The sequence below is a fragment of the Lonchura striata genome, chromosome 3 (assembly GCF_046129695.1).
Source record: "Lonchura striata isolate bLonStr1 chromosome 3, bLonStr1.mat, whole genome shotgun sequence".
In the NCBI taxonomy this organism is placed as follows: Eukaryota; Metazoa; Chordata; class Aves; order Passeriformes; family Estrildidae; genus Lonchura; species Lonchura striata.
In genome coordinates this window covers 31,223,843-31,247,238 of record NC_134605.1, presented here as the reverse complement: position 1 = coordinate 31,247,238, position 23,396 = coordinate 31,223,843, and the positions used below count along the sequence as shown (strand labels likewise).

The following is a 23,396-nucleotide window of genomic DNA, read 5'->3' as shown; positions in this document are numbered from 1 at the left end:
AAGCAGAAGCCAAATACACATTCAGACTCTGGTAGGATTTGCAACTTACATATGTGTATAAGTGCTTACACACTAGCCATTAATTATTTCCTAATAGCAGGTCTCTGGAGTATACATTTCTCAGTCTAAAATATGAGTCTATTAAATATTAATAAAATAATTGAGCAATAGTGACAACCCCAAGGTCTGGACAGAGCTGAGAGTTTTATCTGTCTGCACTGCAGTGCTGACACATGCTGACCACAGAGCGTTTTACAAACTCCTTGAGTGAAGGGCTGCACAAACAATTTATAGATCTCCAATTGCTACAGCCATCCTGTTACAGCAAAACCACGCCAAAGAGAAGTGGGCATGATGCTCAGGAAAAAGTGCAGCACACTGCTCTTTAGACATTGAGACAATGTGAGTATCTCTATATCTTTAATATCAAAGGTTCTACGGACACTACCTATGTTAATCTCTATTTTCAATTTAAAAATTAATGCACTTTAAACTAAAAAGCCACAATATAATGCAGTTTTAATCTATGATTGCATTGCTAAACAGATGATTGATCAGATGATTGAACAGATCCTAATAAAATATAGGAACAATTACCTCATTGTCACTTTAAAAAATATACTAATCTATTGGTAGAATAAGAAAGATAATGTATTTAACTGAGAATGAACTGAAAGAAAATAAAGGGCTTTCAGGTAATGATAAAACCTAAATTTGTCCATCCGTCATTGTGTCTTGTAAACACACATACACACAAAAAAAGTAAATCAGTTTTAAAGAGAAAATGCAAAATTTCAAATGTAACTTGATTGCTCCAGTTATCAAGAATAAATTTTAATTAGTAGTTCTACTGAAGATTTGCCAAATCCAAGATTTCTATTCAGTAGTGTAATAGTGACAAACTAGCTATTGTGATTTTACATAGCAGGTATTTGAAAATGCTGGTGTATTCTCTCTAGATATGTCTCAATTGCCACAGGTATGTGCTCTCTCAAGCATACATGATCTTGCATACACTACCACTTAGTAACAAAACAAAGAAACAACAAAAAAAAAAACCACCAAAAACCAAAAAAATAGCCTTTAAAATCCTTGCCAAACTGGTTATCACATTTTCACTCGAGTGGTCTGTTTAAAGATCCATTTTAGCTATCCTTCCAGATAAGCTTATCCATAAGAATCATACATTTGCCATAGCTAGAAAACAAATATAATTTGTCACATGTTGTGCTATACAGACATTTCTGCACAGTTGCTGCACCGCACTAGAATGTCTGAAGGGGAAGACACCCCAGGTAGTTGGCTGCAGACACATCTCAGCAACATGGCACGTAGTTCCAATTTGACACATAGAGTCTTTATAAATCCAATGTCTATGAAGTCAAACAAATCTCCTTCTTATTTATAGTAACAGGCGAGAGCAGATCTCTGCCGTCTTGTTACACAGATGGTTGCAACATTTTTATAGTTAACTTACAACCACTGATGCCTAAGGAATAGACACACATCTGCCCCAAACTGCCAGTCCTGTAGGCTCTTCTTTTTAACTTTAGCTAGCAAAAATACAGTTGAAATATGTCTAACAGTGTCACCTCCAAAACAAAAAGCCTCAGAGAGATTTGCGTTAAATGTATCATTATTGTTAATGTTATACAGATTGGACATTGATCACACACATTACAGCAAAAATTAAAATTAATAATATAAACCGTAACCACAAGATCTGAGAGAAAATTCATAGCCCCAAATTCTATCTGCTGAACTTTAGAAAAATGTTTGGAAAGAAACTTATTAGAAGCTTCTAAATTTACATTTTATTAAATAGATTTTTAAAGAGCCATATATTTCCTGTAAACTACAGTCCAAATGCTTTTTTTTTTCTTTAACCACTTGATAAAAAGTAAAGGCATGTCTGGTTTATCTTGAAAAGAAGGAAAGAAATTGCCTAGGATTTTGTTCTCCTGCTTGAAGGTCTTCAACAGGAAACATACAAGGAAAATAGCTAAGCTATATTTCATTAAATGCCTCCCATTTTAGACACTGGCTGTCCACAGAAGCAATCCTCTAAATAGCTGCATTACAATCAAATGCTTGTTTTATGAGAAGAGCAGATGCAGAAAAGTAAAGCCATAATTGAACCTTGTAACTATAAGAGTTGTCAATTAAGTTCAGTGAAAGCTTAAACAGCCTGATGAAATCCTGACCCATGGCAGCTTGGGAAAATAATACTTATTCGTATATATGTTCAAACAATAATAGATCTAGGAAGGTTCTTCTCTTTTTCTTCTTACTCTTCAAGTTGGAATAGAAAAGAGCTTGTGAGAAAGTGGATCTGCATTTACAGAACTGGACTAAGCATAGAGGTGAAAATGCACACCTGGAAATTCAGTTTGAAAACAGATTAAGGAAAGAATGAACCAACTTTATACATACAGTTACCCAATTCATTTGGCTTTGAATTTTCCTTCATCTGGAATATATTCAAATTATACAGAGTGGTGCACTGAAAAAAAACCCAAAACCAAAACCAAAAGATAGAAACCTTTTAGTTTTGCTTCATATTATTTTTATTCTTGGCTAGTTTCTACCTTTAGAGCTGCCTTATAAGACATTTTGTACTTTCTGCTATCTGCTAATTTCTACTATCAACACAAATCTACAGAATGGGAATTTGAAGAATTTAATAAGACAGCTTGCTTTGAGGTTGAAAATTTATAAAAATGGACTCTGCTACGTAACAGACAAGAATTTCTGTAAGATTCATATCCATGAAGATACATATGATGACCAACTCCAGCTGGACTCAATGTGTCACCTCAGTCCTGCAAACATCTTTCAGTTCAAGTTTGCCTCAGCAGCATGCGACAACTGTATCATTTAGAATGGACATCTACTTCTTTTAATGCCATATTTCACTGAGTAAAAACACACCAGAAGGGCTGGATACTTCCATTACACTAAAAAGACTGATTCCATACCCTGTTTAATGACTGGAACTTTAAGTAATCTCTTTCTTAGAAATTTGCTTATTTAATTTTGGACTATATTCATTTGCAGCACAAATTCACACAGAGGTAGGAATGGCACTAAAACATTTTTCTTGTTCACTTTCAGGAGAGCAACTATTATGATTGCCAAAATATTTTTGCTCCAAAAGAAATTCTGATTGGTCATTTCAGTATTGTTTTTTTCACAAAACAGTTGTATCAGGGCCTGTCATGCTGTCCCTGGATAGTGTATGGACAGTGATACCTTCTCAAATATCAAAATACCTCATTTTTAAAATGCAAATGTTATGTTCCAAGTTTAGCCAAAATCATTTTAATACAAGAAATTTTCTGAAGATCCAGAATAACAGCAGCTAGAAAATTAGGTCAGAATGCACTTTGTGCGATTGTGCTGCAAAACGACCACTGCTATTTGTAGCTGCATACAAAGGAGAAACAAATGTGTTAAGAAGCAACCATCAACAGTATTTGCTGATATTATTAGTATCTAAGTGATGGATAAAAATCTGAGGCAAAATACATTATTATTATTTGTTGTTTTGCTTTTACTAAATAGTATAGTCAGATTTCTATTTTCAAAATCAGAAGAGAAAAATTACTATTTTTATTTATTGGAAATTCTTCAACATAAATATACAGAACTGCAAGATTTATTTGTTGGGGTAGTTACTCCTTCTGCTTTTATTCACCTAGATTTGTAAACTTCATGACCAAATTACAGCATTTGGGAGTTAATCCTGAAAATCTACTACAGTTTTCACATGGAAATTAAAATTACACTGATATTTTAAAGCAGTTTAGAGTATCAGTCTTGTCACTTATTAGTTGGATTTTAAATTACTAGAGTGCAAGATGACAATTAAAAATATGTTACAAGAGCCATCTCTTAAAATGCTGGTAAAGTATATTGTTCATGTTTAGAACACCTGATAATCTCTGCCACATTTACATATTCTAAAATATTAAATAAGACAAATGCTATTACTGCCCTGCTTTCTCTGTTGTTTGCAAAACAGCAGCAGAAGGTAAGGCATTGCCTGCAGCATGACCACTCTGCTTTCAAACCACTTTTTTGTTCTGGATTAATGCTTTCAGTCTTTTCTAGTGTATAATCATTGCTGCTGCAGCAGAGAATGAGCAACATTTTCCAGTAAATCTATCTTATTTATAAAAATAGATAGAGGAAAGGTTACCCTAAAAACTTGCAAAGCATTTTTAAATTCTACTAGATACTCATAATTCTATAAAAGAACAGCTAGGAGAAAAAAGAGGGGGAAATTTTTTTTCTCCTGAAAGTAAACTCGAATCCTCAGTCCTGCATATGATACGAATCCACTACAACTAAAGAAATCAAAAGGGAGGTGAGATAAATCAAAATATTGTGTGGTTACACAGATGAGGGATGTAGTTGCAGCGTTTTGAATTTCTTTGTTCTCTGAGCAGTAAATGACGATGACAATACAAGGTTACAGAAGAACAGGATGAGGTACAGACAGAAATCTCAAAGGGAAGAGGAAAGAAGTGGCTCTCGATGACCGAAATGAACACATTAAGTACTTGCGAGAAAGAAGATTATAGACAGAGAATAAAGAGATGGCAGTAAAAAAAAAAAAATTAAAAATCAATACTTTAAAGAAAGGAGCATACAGGACTGGCTGCCTTAATACTTGCAAGCTCAGCTCCTCTAAGGTGGTCAATGATGAAAAAAAGCTAACAGAATTTTTCCCAGTAAGGGCTGTCTAGTCCAAATAAAGTTAAACTGCATTTTGCCTTTGACTACTGACAAGAGGTAGCTTTGATGACTGGATTTGCAGAGTTGCCTCTCAGCCTCCTCTATACTTCATCATCTACCTCCACAAGTATGTCAGAACTCCCTCCAGTGCCCATTACACTTAATGTGGAGTGGAAAACAGAAGAAGAAAGCATAGATTAACTTTCTGGAACCAAAAGGAAAAAGCCTCCACAGTGATCTTTGAGGAAGCCTAATCCATGTCACAGCACAAGCCATTATCAGTCTAGATACTCTGGCCAGAACAGTCAATTGATATTGGTGAAAGTATTTCACACTAGTTTTGCTGTAGCTGCTCCCACCTCATCCTGAGGAAGTCACTGCTTCTCTGCAAGGCCTAGAAATGGTCAGTATTTCTCTGGTACTACGATTTTCAGTAAGATTTGTCTTGGTAAACCCCAAAAATACAACTATTACATGGCATAATAGAACACACATCTGTACACCACATTCACATCACTGAATAACCTCCTCCCTCCTTCCTCCCCAGCTTCCCCCTCCCCTTGTTTTTTTTTCTTTTTGAAATTGTAAGACTATTCATACAAGTTACAGCAGAGAACAGCCAAAGCAGCCCACACACATATGTACTAGGTTTAAATTCTTTGGAAGACTATGTTGTTCAAGCTTTCCTTTTATTTATCCAAAATGGCACAAGCAAAAGATGTTAAAAAAAACAACTTGACAGAATGGTTGAGGAGGGGGAAAGAGTGGTCATTTCACAAGGAAAGAATATTACTTTTACACAACCTCGTGTCATTTTTTATGTTTATACAACATGACTGGTACAGTTGAGCATATCACATACTGACAGATTAACAGGACCTCCTACCTTGACTTCATTCTCTCATGTATTCTCCCATGCTGGATACATTGTTGGTCCAATTCATCATTCCGTTTCTGCATCTTCTCCAATCTGCCATGAAGATACTCTTTATCCTGACTAAGCTGGTTGACTTCAGATCTACAGAAGTAAAACAAAGCGATGATGGATGTTGTCAGATTTCATCCTGCAGTATGCCATCAATATGTGGCTCCAGCATTTGTAACATTTCATACATTTATATGTAATGCATAAACAAGCTATTACTAGAACTTAGAGAAACAAAATGCTGTTTCAGATAATTTTAAGACAAAAGATGATACTGGTGGGTATCTTCTAAATATGCCACTGGCAATCACTCAATTATAGGTTGGCTATGCTAATTTCCGCCTAATTTAAACAGGCATGCCATTTGGCATTATGCATCAATGTTAAATAAGATCAATACATGTAAATTCATACTTGTTAAGCAAGAATTTGGCTAACATTTTGGGAACACATTTCAACTTCTTTATTAGCAAAAGCTAACATTTAGTTTAAAAAAACAGCTACTAAAACATTTTTCAACTTTGACTCCGCTTTATGGGTTGAACTCTCAATAGTTCACAGATTGAACTTTCAATAGTGGTACTGTTTTAGAAACTTTAGCAACCTCCTATGTCTAAAATAACATTGCACAGATAAAAAAAAAAAAAAACCATCAACAACAAAACCTTCATAAACCCTTCTCCGCAAAAAAATACTCACACCCAACCAAAAACCCAAAACCTCACTTAGAGGAAAATGAAATAAACTTTCAGAAACAAGGGACAAATCATACAGGCACACACTAATCTACATAAAATTCAGCATAGCCTTTAAGAATATTAGTCACTTCTAAGCAATTCTTATTCTTCACGGGTGAGGAGAGACATCAGATCCATGAATAACCTGGGACTGCTACTTGCTACATCTCTAACCATCAGCAAATGGAGAAACAGGCATGAGCTGTTTCTTAATATCAGGAAAAGACCTCAGATTAAATAGTGATAAAATATACATTATGCACTTGTACAATTTTAACTCTTTGGAAAAGGTTAATGAGAACATGTCAGAATCTGCTATACCATCAGAAAGTACAAATCAAAAGTAAGTAAATTTGATTTATGGCATCTGCCACTCCATATCTCAAGGTTAAAAAGCTTCAGATATATCTTTAAATCATAAACTTAAATATGCTGCAATTACAGCAGAAAGATACTTTACCTTCCTGGCTGTTACAGAATGCAATAACAACTGACATTCTGAAAAATACAACAAAGTGCAGGGAGGAAGGAATACTCCTCCTTCAAAAACATGTTGTTACATTGACAAGTCAAATCTAGAAATGACAACATGATCTTTTCAAGCTTAAATAGAGAACAATGCATGGTATCATCTGTGAATCTGAAAGAACTCAGCAAAGGAAACTTTGGACTGAGACTGTATGTAATTGAATTTAGATTGAGAGTTACAGCTCAATTAAGGAAGATCACACACAAATACACCAGAATTGTGTATTAGATTCCAGTGCACAGGAATTTCCTGGATGGGTACATAACAGCGGGCAGGATGTTATAGGAAGGTACCAGAAACTGGATTTTTCCACCGACCATTTTATAGAAATACTAGTAACTTAAATGTCAGCATTAACAAAGCACTGCCAGCTGGACCAACTGTTATCACACAATGTGAATGCAGTCTGTACTTCATGCTGATACTGTAAGACAGACAACCAGTGGATAAAAGCAAAGTTGCACTGCAGAGCAGCTCAAAGAGACCTGACACAGGACTAAATTAAATTCTGCATTCCTTTCTTTCCAGTAAAATTCAACAACAGCATTTGCCATGTAGGAATACTGCAAATTATCACATTTGTTGGGTTTCCCAACTGGGGGATCCTGCTTGTTTTTCTCTATTTCTATGTGACTGTCTCATTCATGGAAACAGCAAAAGCAACTTTCAAGGTGATAAAATTGTCCACGTTTTATAAGGATTTATTAATCTCCATTACACTTGTAGGTGCCCAAAGTCTTTCTGGAAAGATCAAGTAATTCAAATCAATCAAAATCAAAACACTACTGAAAATCACAATTAATTAAAGTAAGAAATGATTTAATTAAAACCACAAGTATCATAATCTCCAGTCTCTAAAATAGAGCTCTAAATGCCTGATGCTTTGAAGCACGTACGAGTGTTGTCTTCTCCTAAAACATCTTTTGTAATTACAGTTAAACGCAGAAAAAATTTTCTAATTATGACATTATTTATACAACATCCTTTCCATGTAACTAAGAGTCTGACCACCAAGACTCAAGTATTTAATGACCCTGGAGTTTTGAAGGACAGCACATATGAAGGACAGAATGGTTAGGTCCATGTTAAAAGCTCATGAGTGTTGGCATAAAAGAAAGAACACCAGTCCAATACAATATTGCATACCAAGAGTCTTCCATTGTCACTTGTGACTGATTCCCTTTGCATCTTTAAACACACCTTTTATCCACCTCAGTTTCCAAAGATTAAGATGAGGCAGCTAATTCTATGCGATATTTAAGTTACTTCACACATTGTTGAGTTAAAAAAAAAGCCAACAAATCCAAACCCACCATAATTGTACTAAGCCTAACAACTGTACTGAATGCTATAGAACATTTGTACAGGAGTAGGAATTCCACTCAGCCAGAGGCACAACCAGTCCTGTGTAAATGCTTCTGAACAACTCTGCTCCCAAGGTATCACAGAATGAAGAGAGCGGGGGTAAGCATCAAAGCCCACAGTGCTGAACTTCGGGGATAGTTCACTCATAATGCCAGGGACAGAGATAAATGAATCACTGTCTGATGGACACTGCAGAACTAAAGGACACAGCATGGATGTGCTGATGTTGTTCCACCAGAGCTACTCTGGGTCCATCAGTCTGAGCAATAAGCTGAGGTAGAAACTGAAGCATGCATGCATTTGGAGCTGAACTCAGCAGGAAGGGTCACTTCTGCAGACTCAGGCTGGCTCCACAAGTCAGGCAGTCATGGATCTGTGTGTGCTTCTGATATCTGATACACTCAAATGACCTGTATGAAATCACTGTTATTTTGAAAGTACACAGAGCAACATCACATGAAAATGTAAAATGCATGCTTGTAATTGGATGCATAATAGATTTTGCCAAACCTCATTCACTTGTCGCTATATCAAAAATAATTGATGGGGGCAGAAGCAACAACAGAAAAAACCCCTCTATACTTCTGGATCCATTTAACTACCTCAACTTCTATTTAAAAACCACTTTAAGGTTTTATCTACCATCTTTGCTGGAAGAGTCCTGGAAAAAACCCCAAACAGGTTAGCCTCCAAACCACTTAAATACTAAAGGGAAAAAAAAAAAAAAAAAAAGAGAGGAAATCTTAAATAGTCACAATTCAAAGCCAATCTTAGGATATCTTTAGGATGAGCTGATTTTTGACCATTAAGGTGGTAATGCTGCCTTTGCTCCTCTGAACTTGCTTTTGCATTTTAGTGCTTTTTAAACACTGCCTTTTCCTGCTCTTAAAATCAATTGTTTACATGCACAGAAATTAAATACACTCTAAAATATTTTCTGTTGATGCAGTATTGTTGCTTCTAATTTTAGTGACTGAACCTTCAGACAGACTGTTCCCCATCTTCATACAGCTACCTTCAACATACATTTCACTTCTGGTATTGAGTGCAATGACTGCAGTCAACCAAACATGCAGAAAAATAGTTCAGCCGGGTATGTGTTCTTTACTTCAATTAAACTCACACAGTTGGATGCCTACTGTTGCCAAACCAGTAATATAATTTATACATTATAGTCCAAACAGTAAAACTACACTAAAAGTCATTTAACAATATTTATAACACCATAAAAAACAGTGTTAAAATATATGAACTGCAATATGTACCAAAATGATAAAATTTGTTTCTCATCATCAGTGATTAAAACGAGGATCATTGCTCTAGCTTCAATACTCACAACCCTGGTGACAGATTAGAATTCAAATCTTAATGATCAATTTACAATTAACAAGATAGAAGTGAAACAAATTAAACCAACCATTATATATAACGAGACCCAATGGACTCCCATTGTTCCCCTTAATTACAAAACGCAAATCACAAATACACAGTGGGTAGTGTTAAGCATTAATCTACAACCTAGAAACTCAGACAGTGACAGAGGAAAAAAAAGAACAAAACAAGAGAGAAACAGAGAAGAAATCAACAAAGGACTATATTTTTAAACATGCCTATGCATACAAAAACCTTCACAGACACTATATTCTTTCTGCACAGCTTGAGGGGTTTATAATTCGTCTGACATTGTCTTTCTGACGCCTCTCTGTGTAGGGACTAGCTCAAAAAATGGTTCCAGCTTACATATAAACAAAAAAACAGTTTAGATTTCTCAGAAAACCTGCATTAAATATAAAAATATATGTGCCATTCAGATGCATTCCACTGAAACTGTATAAATATGTAGCTGTCACAGATAAATTTGAAATATCTCTTATTACAAATGCATAGTTCCTATTAAATGAAATAAAATTTAAATGAACTTACTATTGCATATCTTATTAAAAGAGCTTGACTGTTCCACCAATTAAATAACTGTCTTGGTAGCACACAGTTATTTCTTAAACCCATGGAAATGAAGGAACAAAGATTCTAGAGGTACAGCAAGAAAATACATATCCAGGTCCAAAATTCAGTTTGTGGTAAAGTCAAAAACATGGAAAAAAAAAAAAAAAAGAAAAATGTTTTCTGTGAAAATAGGGCACACTGCTGCTTTATGATCTGCTTTTATTAATGTACATAAGCACTAAGTTATAAAATCTTCCCTAAATTACTGCTTTTTTCCAGAAGACAAAACTACAATATCCTGTCCCAGAATATGTTTTTACACAACATTCAGTGACAATGAGCTGAAGATTGCCATTTGGAGAGGTGCTACTGAGGAATACACGGTGCTGATGATGCATTTAGAACTTGGCTAAAATAATTTTCTGCATCTGATCTCCTGATCACATCACTTTGTGAAGCCATCTATATTAGTCTGTCATTTTCCACCACCTCCAGCTCCACCTTGCTGTTCTCATTTTTACCTTTTTTTTTTTTTTTTTTTTTTTGTCTCTACCTATTTCTCTCCCTGTAACTGATTGCAGCAGCTCCCAATCCAATGAAGGCAAGCTCAACCTATTTTAGGACCACTTCTCAGAACCACTTTCATGCATTCTTCCTTACAGTTTCTTGTGCAAAAAATGCCACTTCCCAGAGATGCAAGAGGGCTCCTTTTCCCATTTTCAGGTCCTTGACATAGGCAGCTAATGCTGCTAGGGGGAAAAACACTTGGCAATATCTAGTATTTATTTTCAGAGAATAATGTGTTTTCAGAGTATGTTTTCTGTCTTTCCTTCATCCTTTACAGTTACTAGTCTGTGACTGTGAGCTCTAGCAACAAAGTCTGTGTGCTTTTTTATTGCTGGAATAATAATATGGTTTTAATCCATTTAGATTTTGCATTACATTAGCAGAAGAGCTCTGCTTTTTCAGAGGAAAAATTCTCTTTGCTTCTCTCTCAAGTATCCCTCACAACACTTGCATGGGAATATTGCTCACAGTCACTCAAGTTTCTCGTTTCTTCTCTAAACACCCTGAATGGGATTCATCTCCCACCTTCAGCCACTTAACAGCTAGTCCACACTATATTCAGTGGGAAGAAGGATGGGCAGTGGAGGCACTACCCATGGGAAACACCACAGATTTTATTTATTACAGACATATATATGTGTGTGTGTCTGTCATCTACTTAAATCATTCCCCTTTGACCATTCCTGGGAAGAGGGTACTGGGATAAATGAGCTCTCTCTCTGAGTGAGTGTTGCCTCTTCTTCATTACCTTAAGAGGATGATTAAAACCATCCAGCCAAAGAATCCTGTCTTGAAAACCAGTTTTATTTTTGCTGAGTGTTTCCCATGAGCCATCAGATGAATATTAGCCTTAATTACCAAATTCACTTTGCATGTAATTTACAGAAGCTACAGAATGCCAACTCTCCAGTGAAGTCCAGTTTACCACTCTAAATGTGAACCCCCAAAAAAATTTCAACTTATTTGCTGCGAAAGAACTACAAAATTCATGTTTTCTTTCCCAAATAGTTCTGTCTTACAGAACTTTTGAATAGATAACTCCATAGCTTTGTATTTCTTTAAATTATTCCAGGTGTTGCTTTTTTCCTCAGTTTTTAATGGCTTTGAACTTAGATCTGCTATTGATTGATAAAAAACGGCAGCATAATCAGAGCATCAATGACAATCAATTTTGATGACTATTATTTTATAGACAATGTCCAGTGTGTAGTGCAGTACTGTGAAAAGAGCACTAGAGTAAATAAATAAAATTACAACAGATTTGACATCATTTTTTTCATATAATTTCAGATAAACTTGAATTGTACCTTTTTAAACTATTTTCCACCCTTCATATTAAGAATATGAACACAAGGAAGAAAATATGACACAATTTTTACCTTGGAATTGTCACAGAAATTTGAATTACTAGTCAGAAACATAATCTTAAGGGGCACATACTATACTGAATTTTTAAGGGGTGTATATTACATTGATATGATGAAAAGTAATAAATATTAAAATACAAATAAAACAATAAATAAGCATATCCTAGTAATAAAAGGGTCATGTTAATAAAAATATACTAACCTGTATTTTTCTGACATTTGTTCCAACTTTTTTGCCAACACAAAACATTCTTCCTTTAATTTTGCTATGAATGTATTCTGGGAGGTCAGCAATGAATCCAGTTCTTCTACTAGAAACCATAAAATTATGATATTATAAAATTACAATTATAAAAATTTATAGATAGCATCGAAACAATTTTATATATTCTTAATTTCTTTCTTCTAGGTCATTCTAGTTTTGAAATGTTTTTTAAACTTCAGCTACTTGGACATCATCACTTACCAAATTAAGGCACTATGTCAGAATTAGCTGAAGTGTTAAAGCAATGTTGCTACCGAATTTGGTCTTGTAAGAGAAGAATCACTGAGAAGACTAGATATCTAATCTGGTGGACTTGCTTTTTAGCTACAAGTTCACTGACATTTCTAGGAAGAATACAATTGGCAAGCCATGCTTTAGCAGACTTTTGCCTGCTCAACTGGTGCAGAGGGTACACCAGCAGCCCAAATGCTCACACTGTAGACTCATTTCAGTATCTCCTTAAAACAGCAGTTCTTTTATTTACTGTGTCCTGAGCTTACCATGAATAATGCAATTTTTTATTCTTAAATTATACAATTTAGACATACTGTCCAGTGACAGTTGAAATTAAACCATTTTATAAAGTAATTTTCAGATACTATCAGTTTGGACTGCACCTAAACTCATGACCTAGAATCCAGGTATCTTTATTCTTTCAAAAGGAAGATACTGCAAAATGATCTTTCTTGATTTTTGCTTTTAAAATCAGTGAAAGCATAACCACTCTTGCCCAAATTCCTTCTATGTGTGTAGGGTCATAATAAACAAGGTTTTCTCTATATACGTTATAAATTACTATAAATTCCCTCTAATTCTACTAGAGATATATAAAAACAGATCTGGCCTCCTATTGTTTCATTTTTATATACTGGGACAATTTATACACCAGGAAGGTAAATTACATTTCTCTTGTGAAAAATTACACATGGTCATATGCAGATGTGCTGCCTAAAGGAGGAAAAAATTATTCTGAGAGCCTCTTTTCTTCTCCTACAGTGTAGGCAGCAGCCATAATGTAGCTGTTTGCATTCCCTGAACACATGGAAATATCCTTTAATACTGTGATAATACTAAAAAAAGGCAGAAAATTTAATAGTATGCCTGCTACCTTACGTATTATACAACATCCCTTAAAATTAATATACATTGTATAGTTTTCCTGAAAGTACAGCATGACTGGTGGGTAAATATGGTATTTTGTTAAACACATAAATACATAATTTTCAGCTATTCCATACCAGCTGAAACTCCTCCTCCTTTCCATGCTCATAGGTTACAGATTTCATCTCTTAAAAATTCCCTTTTCTTTATTTATAATATGCACTTCTATTAATGTTGTTGGCATAGTACTTCATAATACAAAAAGCTCTTTTTTGTTTGTTTGGAAAACCCATTTTACTTCCAGATTAAAGTTAGATGTTATTGATGGGCTAAGTCAATGCAATGAAGTCTCCTATTATGAGAACCTGAAGTATGCAAGGGATTAAACATCTTTCTTCTAGACTGAGGATGTGGGGGAGGCACATGGTAATGCTAAAAATGTTTGAGGCTGCAAAGATTAAATAAAGGAACATATCAATTTGGAGCCAGTGAATTACATCCAGCTGCGACAGTGAATTAAGAACCGATTAATGGCTAAAGCTTTTCTCCAGTTTGGATGCCGAAGCAAACTCATTAAGCTTTTAGAGTAGCTATAATGTGTGTACTGTGGGAACTGTTCAATGCTATTCAGGAGACTTTAACTGTAAGCTCAGAGCATTTCCCGCAGAGCTTCTGATGCTATTTTCTTTATATAACATGTGTGCCTGAAAATCCAGCCAAAAACAAGCCCTTTGTTTTTCTACTTTGTTGTGGTCTCTCTCAGCTTTACGTTTCTTGAACACAGGTAAATAAACTCATAATCCAGATGGTGCAGCAGATGTGAGAGCAGCACTCTGAAATCAACAGACAGTGGGCAATACTTCCCATTTTCTCTTTTAAACGCTAACTAATATGTAATTCGGAATCTCCGGTGTAGTTAGCATCTGCTCCCTTCGGCCAGCCAAAGGTTACAGGTGTTCCTGATGTCATTTCACAGTAAGGCGTGGGCCTGGCTTGTGAGTGAGTGCCCAGGCTCTAATCTTTCCCTACCACCTACCAGTTTTCTCATGCTGGGCCTCCATTTGCTGCATCTTCTGTGTCAGCTCCTGCTCTCTTTGCTGGGCCTGAAGGGCTTGGGCCTTCGCTTCACTGCTAATGCAGTGCTGAATGTTCTCTTTCTCCAATCTATTAAAAAAAACCAAATAGGAAATAAAGAAAAATAAAAATCATACAGTGAAGACGATAAATTAAAAGGGTAAAGCAGAACATTCAAATAATAATAATAAAAATCTGGCCAAGCTTTTCATATTAAACATTCTCCTCCCACTTCAGGTTATACAAACCAACCTTTCTCTTACAACGTCAAACATTCCCCAGCAACTAGCAGAAAATGGATAAAAAGTATGATCTATTTCCTGAGAGAAAATTGGCCCCGCAGACAAAAATAGGATTTTATTTTTAAAAATTTTAATCACGACCTTGTTTTTATAAGGAAGTTTACCAACATTCACTCTGCACTGCACATATTATTTGCGTTTTCTTTTAAATGCTATTTGTTTAATTCTGCAAGGAAGCTTAGGGACCTGACCCTGAGATGGACTGCTTCCCAGTGAATCAGCAGGAGATAAGTCAATGGGAGTGATTGCCACAGTGCTCATGATACAGCTACTCTGAAAGCTTAATGAGATTTCTCGAGCAACCAAAAAAGTTTTAACTATTAATTTATGTAAATAGGAGATGAATGCATCTATGACAATAGAGTAGACTGCTAGCACCACACAGGCCCAGCCCCTTGTGGTTCTGCTCACTGGGGGGTTGTACAGGAAGGTCTTAAGCCCAGTACTATTATTGAAGTATGCAGGCAAGAGAGCAATTTACTTGACCAGATATGCAAGATGGGGCAATCCACTCCTGAGGCAAAACAAATGCTAGACTACCACACTCCATTGAAGCATTTTATTTAATGCAAGCCAAGCAAAAAGAGCATGGAAAATAAAACCCTAAAAAGATATATGCATGTAAATTAGAAAAGATCCTGAACTGCAAATTCAGATCTAAACTTTCTCAAAGGTTGTGAATATTTATCTGGTGCACATTGGGATCCACATTTAAAACGTCAGTGAGTTCACACATACAAGAATTGATTTCTAGATTTCAAATTACATGAGAAAATGCCTTTCTACTGAAATGACATTTAATAGCTTGGAATAGGCTTCAAAAAAGTCTTATAAACATGTTTTATTCTAGGGATATTACCTATTTCAGAGGGCTACAAAACAGAACACGGGCACAGATCATGTAAGGATAAAGCCACATCTCATGTGGTTGCTGCACTTAACCTTTGGATTGGTGCCTAATAACCCATCCGAGATATTGCAATATCTCAGCATGGCACACACACAATGTTAAATCTTCTCTCTCAAATTTACCCCAAAGCAATACAAATGGTGGGTCACATTACACTAATTCCTGGTCCTGATGTTTCAAGCCCTACCTTAGGCAAAACTCCCTTGGAAATCACAGGCAGTTTCTTCTGAAGTAAGACAGCAAATACGTTTAGATAGCAAAAATATTAGAGTGTTAAGGAAACAAAGCACAATTTTAAAGGAAATTTCATATACTGAATGGCACTTTATCACATCACTCTCAGAATAGCTTTGTAATCATATTGGGGCTATCATAAGGAGTGATGCTCCCATCATTTTTTCAAGTGTAAGCTCCAAATATGGAAAGTATTACTAAGAATATTTTTCCCATATTTTTTGGAAACCAGTCTGTGCAAACCCCTTTATTTTACGAATATTTTTTTATTTTCAGAAAGTTGTTATAAACACTGGATTGCTCAAAAAACTAAAGGAAAAACAAGCCACCTCTCTCACATTCCTATGACGCTTTCAGCTGAAGAAAGTGTCACTAGCACAGTGTTTTGAATAGCTCTCATGTGAGATGGTTGTGTGCAGTTGGGTGCTGTGCAGTCATCTGGCACACAGCTGGCTGGCTGACCTTCTGCTGGGGGTAACCTTCAGCATGCAGCAAGCTGTACAGCTCAAGCTACCAAGACAAACCTGTCAAGGTCCATTCCTCATTGCTAGGGCCCCTCCCCATGAACTAATGCTAACCAGCAAATTCAAAATAAATGGAGACTCTACTCCCCCAGAACACTCTCCTGTGTAGGGGGACCCATCCAAAAGAGCCACTCACCTGTGTCACTGCATAGAGAAGCTAGCAGGAGCTCAGAAACCATGCATGTGTGGTGAGTGCCCTGTGTCTGAAGTGTGTATGGGGTGGTGGAAGATGAATTTATACAGCGGACAAAAGCTCAGTTGTAAAACTATTAAAACAGGTAATTCTTACACAGAAGAGCAGCTTCTTAGGACTTAAAAGATTTTAGAATTAAAACACATCCAGTGCCACACAGAGAAATATCTGAGGTGCTTAGAACTGCTCAGGAATGAAAATATGTCCTGGAGCCAAATCTGTCTGAATTGAGTGGCATGTCTTTTATCTACACCTTGAGTTGAACCTGCTCTGTAAGTTCAATCTCTCTGCCCTCCAACTGAAAATTTCCCCAACACATACTTATGAGAAAAAAAAAGTATAATACATGCAGAAAGCAGCCCATGAAATTTTAGGATCTACTGGTAACTTTCCTGCTACAACCAACAAATACTGGAGGAGTCTAGAAGCTTTGACACTGTCTCTCCAATTGCAATTTCTTAAATCAGTTCTTTCACAATTCAGAGTAAAAGAAAATCTATGGACTGTATACAGGAGACAGACCTTAGTCCCTCCAGCATTAGTGCAAAGACATCAAAGGTCTCCTACTACAAAAACTTCAGAATGTCTCATGGACAGCACAGAGACAATGAAAAGCAAAGCTACAACTGACTAATTTTGATGACACAGGTAATATCTGAATCAGAAATGACAGCTAAAGATTAATTGCTCCAGAACTTTTAAAAACTTCATCTGTAGAGGTCAAATATAGGAGATGAGTGGTTAAAGTGCACCAGCCTGTTCTCTACTGGAATTCAAGCACTAGTTCTACTGAGTGCAAAACACTAAACACAGTAAAATGAACATCTGGTAGGTCACAACACTGATCAGTTTTACCAAAGCAGACACATTAAACTCATGGAAACTTTCACTTCTGTGTAGCGAAGTCAGAAACAACCAAAGAATCAATCATGGAGAAAGTTCAAGCTCTTCTTGAGCCCTGTTCTGAAGCACAGGTTTTCCACAGCGATTTTAGTCCTGAACACCTGTTTTAAGTCTGCATTATGGCTATCAATAGTCATAGTTAACTCAATTAACTGGCTTGCAAGTCTCAATGAACTCGATACTGGTTTGCAGTGCATGAAAGTTATGCTTTTCAAATGTTCTTGACAAAACAAAAGGCACTGTGAACTGTAGTTTAGCACAGGAAGAAGATAATTGCCATTTCTGACAAACTTTAAAAAAATCTTTGCTGTAACTGAAAGTGAAAAATTCAAAGTGAAAATTCACTTTGATGTCAAAGCTAACATGAAGGTATGCTGACTGAATTTGAGCCATCAAAATTAATTTTAAAAAACCAAATAAAACCCCAAACCAAAATAACCCCCCAAATCAAAACACCTTTCTCACCACTAACAAACAAAAATTGGATCACAGATCTATTTACAAGAGAAGTCCACTCTCTGCCAAAGGGTTTTGCAGTAAAGAAAAAGGCAGTATTTAAAGAATAGTGACATTAAAGTCATATTTGACACAACTAAAAGCTCATATATTTTTGACTAGAATAAAACAGAACTTAGATTGATAAAAGTTTGAGTTTCAGTACAGTAAAATAGTTTGAATTTCACTAGTTCAATAGTGTCTATTTCTGAAGGAGTCTTTTTAAAATACAAAAATACAAAAATACAAAAAGCAGGATGATTATTAACATAGAATTAGGCCTCTGACAGGAGGTTGCCAGTATTTCTTATGGCAAAGCAACTACAATTCCATGTAGTTACTACAACCATGTAGTTACTACAATTCCATATAGTTACTACAACAACCATGCTTCCTACATTGGATATTTGATTTTTCCATGAGAATCAACATATGGCATTTTTAAAAAAGCCATCCATTAGTAATGAATATGAACTTAACTGGACAAAATAAAATACTCTAGCAATTAGTTTGGTGATACACAAACCTTTATCATAGCATTATTTTTGACATCTTCATTTCATATCAACTACAGTTTAAAATATAACTATATAAAGCATTTTTGCATTCATATATACTTGCTTTAACCCAAACTTCATAAATCACTAAGTAGTAGTCAGTATTTAGTGTTCCAAATGCTTGAGCTAGCCAAACTAACAAGACTTGTCTAAATGATGACCAGTCCTGGAAGTCTGCACCCACACTCAGACTTGGGCAGCAGAAGGACCAGTCAAGCCTAACACTGATGCTTTTACCACATGCCTCAGTGGTCCAGAACAAACCCCCTTCCTAGGTAACATCCAGCCAAGTGGGCCAGCACTGTGAGACACTGCAAAACAAATTACCTCAGAAGAGAGAAAGGACTCAGCTCTTTCAGAGGAAATGAGCTTTCTCTCACAGTATTTTTGAAAATAAATGTAAAGCAGAAGATTCTGTACCAAACTGGAAAAGTTTTGAGGAGTTACCCAAGCATTTTATTCCCAGTATCTTTAATAAAATCTGGCATGAAGTCACTCAAATAAATTAAAACTCTTGAAAATAGGACTTGGAAGACTACATGTATTAGAAGCCCTAAAGACCAAATAACTTTGGGTACAAAGGGTCAGCAATGTTTTGTGCAGTCTGCATTGCAAGCTTTCTGCAATACAGATTTAGTGGACTGTCCAATACGAGTACCTTTCTGAATCACCTTCTCATAGGTTGTTTTACCTTATTATTTCAGCTGCAAATGTCAAAGGAAAAATGGAAAACTAGAGCATATCCTTGCTCTTCTCTCAGGCTATAGAAGGAGAAAAACCCAACCAAAACACACATCCATGTTAAAAAGGAAAAAAAAAAAGTATAAAAGCTGAAACAAGATGTCACACTCCCTGACTTATTCTCTAATGGGACACATGAGAAAATTTTTTGCTATCTCTAACTTTATTACCAGACACTATTCAAAACTCACAATGATAAAGGTCATAAGAGAAGGTATACAGAAAAAGATCACACTTCACAAACTTCTTTCCCCTGTATTTTTCATGTATCTTTGTATGTATGTCATACATAGAAGAGTAAGGGCTCATTTTTAATTTTTTCAGGTTATCAGACAAGTCTAAAGGTTGGGCTGCAAACATGATAAAAACCCCCAGTGTACCAAGAAGTCATTCTCCCCAGGAATAGTATTAAATAATTATATTAATGTAAAACTTCTATAACTCCTTTCAGACCAGCCTTTCAATTTAACAGCACTGCAGTACCCCATTCAGCTATTAACAAAAGATAATGTGTTTACTGAGTTTTATCATATGCTATCCAATCTTAGAATTTTCAAACATTTAAGTAAGAAAATGCAACACAGTAAGACCTGTAATTCTGCAGGTAAATGGGTACATGCTGGTTTTAAATGTAGCTATGATTCAAAATTATTGCTTTCCACAACTTCTAAAGTAACAGAGCTCTAGACCATGTACCTTGCTCATATGTTTGGATCAACTCAATAAGAAGGCTCAGGGTCACAAGATTTCTCCCTTTCCTTTAAATCGGGCTTCTAGCAATCTTTGTTTAGGAGTGACTGTTTTGGTTATCTTCTTTTGTAAGGCCTATGAATTTTCATCTAATAGGACCTTGTTAATAGGTATGGTTGCTCTGAATGAGGACTTAGATGGACAGTGTTTAGTGGTTTCCTCTTAATAAACACAGTAGATTTTTTTTTTCCATATGAATTTCTGTAATAAAGGTTTTGGTTTTTTCAGTGCTTGTGTAAATCCACACAGGATTGGATTTTATGGCTCTTGGTGCTTTTAAAAGGCAAAAGAAACACATGAAATGAATGTTTAAATGGCAAAATATTTAAAAAAAGACATATGAGTGCATGCTTCCTCAAGAATTATGTAGAAATATCTTTTAAAAGCATCATGATCAGGTAATTTCTTCAAACCTTTCCAAGGAGCTGAAAAATTGCCCTTTCCTGTATCCCATTGAGGGAATTACCCACTGAGTTGCTCTTTTTGTCAGTTTCTGGGAGCTGACTGGATGCTGATTCTGGAGTTGGCTGCCAGGTCTTCTCAGCAGAAAGCTCAAGTTTCTGGAAACTGCCCCAGCCAGCACACTGCGTTTGGTGAGCTTCAGTAAAATCTATATTTGCATGGTCAATTTTGAAGAAACCCAGCTATTAAATTAATTGTTGGATTTGAAGGACTGCATAATTTCTTAGGATACATGTGGGCCTATTCATGAGAACTGAGGCTCAAAAGAACCCAACCAAACAAAAAAAACCTTAAATTTTGTTTCTTGTATTAGTTGAGAAATACACAGTTTCCTAAAATAATGAAATGTCAGAGCTTTCTTCTCATAACTACGAGAAGCAATGAGAACCATGAGAAGCATTAAAAGCAATTAGAAAAGTTATGTAAAGGTCAAGGGGTGAAAAATTCAGCATTCAAATTGATCCAGCTCTTTAAACATAGATCTAGGAAGTTTGAAGGTGCTACAGAAATAACTTGAAAGTAGAAATACATTTAAAGTAAGTTAATAAAACAAAATGAAATTTCACTACCCTAGTTGAGATGAAAGGCTGGAAAAAAACAACTCTTCCAGGCTGCTACTACTATTTCATAAAAACCCTTCAAATAATAAGAAACACTTTGTGGGGGGGGGGGGAAAGAAAAGATTAAGCTCTATACAGATTTCCAATCTCATCCGACTAACTATAATTGGTTGACAAATAGGCTTGAAATAATTTTCCCCAAAATGCAGGTAACTTGTCACCTGTATTCCCATTCCCAGAATTCAAGTACTGTCAACTTCTTATATTATTTTCTCTAAGAATTTAAATTTTGCTGAACAGAAGTCAGTGCATATAACTTTCTTGTAGCCACTGATTTTTTTTTTCCATATCTCTCTATTTAGGAAGCAGCCACACCACTGGAACTGCTTATATGTAACTCTATATGTATTTCCACTGTATATAATAACAAGAAGTCTACAGAAACAGTGAAACACTTCACTCCAAAACTTCCACTTTGCCCTTTAAGCCTGACTGAGGTATCAGGAGAAACTATACATTAATGGCTGCATGTGAAAAATATTCCTACTCCTGACTGGCATACTTGAAATCTACTTAGAAGTTATTTCAACTAACTGGAGATATTAGTGGGCATGAGACAGATAAAAATCTGTAGGACCATAGAACAGACATACAGTAACAGAGTGCTACTCCTATGGAAGTTTCTATGAATTAAAGGACTTGAACACAGTTAACTTCTACATCTCTACTTCTATCTGCAAGGTCAGTTAACAAAATTAAAGGACTGGATTTCTTACTTTACATTCAGCATAATGTAAATAGTATTATATATACATATATAATATATATTTTTTTTGATGTCAGAGAAAAAAAGTGCCTCTAACAGTAATTAACATCTCATTTTACGTCAAATATACTGACTTGGAATCAAAATCTGATTTTTCTGGCACATTTATAAGCTTTGCCACCAAGATATGTAGCTTGGAAGCAAACATCCATTCTCTCATGACTATTACCTTTAGATAGTGAACTATTTGGCCCCTTAGTCCCTATAGAAACACACAATTAAATACAGCACAAGGAGAGGTGATCTTTGTGAAGTCTTAGTACGTAGCCTGAGCACTTTCAGTATTGCACATGTTTCTCTAGAGTATTCTTTGTCCCCAGCCACTTTTACAAATTACTCTGTGTTGAAATAATTGCTTAACACAGAAGAGTTTTACAGGTATGTGTTTTGTATAGACAAATTTACAAAAAGTTTTTTCCCTGTATTTAAAATAAAGGAGTAATTTTCTTGATTTATTGTGATTCTTGAATTTGTCACCGGCAGCCTCTTACAATGCAGCTTCTGGACACATTTAAGGCATACAATGTCAGTTTAAGAGGTTTGGTCTCCTTTTCATCCCCTTAAAATGAGCATTCACATAACCTATTCTTCAAGAAATTATTTGTTTTCCATCTGAATAACCCCCTGAACAACCTGATCACGCAGGTGCCTGTATTCCAGGGTCAGCAGAAGGAAGGGCCTGGCAACATGTGGCCAGACATAGCCATATATTGCCACTCTAGGGACTTGCTTTTCAGCAACAGCACAGGCTCAGACCAGGTTCAAATAACTGTGACTGTACTCCAAGGCACAACTTGTTAATACAGTAAATCCAACCATCAGGCTCCTACCGTTGAATCAAAAAATGATGCAGCTAAATGATGCAGAGACCTGATCTGCTATGAACTCACTCTGCCAATTTAAATTTGTTCAAAAACCCAATGTTTTTGGTACGTTAACTTTGTACCAGCAAGCTTTATGCTGAATCAGGTATCATCTGTCCTTCCTGCAGCTGGCATAAAGTCAGCATAAACACAGCGTTGCATGCTCTAGCTAATTAAAAAGGAAAGTGCCTGTATGCTCACACCTGATCCGGATCAGCTCAGCACAGCTGAATGATCCAGTAGATCACAGATGCACTGTGAGTGACTGCTCAACACTTACCTGCATTTTTCACACACATTAGATTCAGATACACAAACTGCACTTAAGGTGCCACAGTCCTAATATGTGGAATTTGATAACTATTGCTGAAATCGAGAAGAAACGGAGGAATGTTTTTTTTTCCTGCCTCCAAAGAACCAAGCCTCACAAGAACAGCTTGGGAAGAAGCAGAATCGTATGAC

General features: G+C 35.9%; 1 protein-coding gene across 6 annotated transcripts in view; it reads right to left on the bottom strand.

Annotated features, from left to right (window-relative positions):
- SDCCAG8 (SHH signaling and ciliogenesis regulator SDCCAG8) overlaps positions 1-23,396 on the bottom strand; it is a 105,529-nt gene that overhangs the window by 32,777 nt on the left and 49,356 nt on the right. For 5 of the 6 annotated variants that reach the window (XM_021550418.3, XM_021550417.3, XM_021550419.3 and 2 more), the window contains 3 exons: positions 14,577-14,704; positions 12,377-12,485; positions 5,627-5,758 (listed from right to left, as the gene is read on the bottom strand). In XM_021550418.3, the coding sequence (XP_021406093.2) occupies positions 5,627-5,758; positions 12,377-12,485; positions 14,577-14,704 (369 nt within the window). The remainder of the gene's footprint in view (positions 1-5,626; positions 5,759-12,376; positions 12,486-14,576; positions 14,705-23,396) is intronic. The other variant, XM_021550415.3, reaches the window with a different exon arrangement.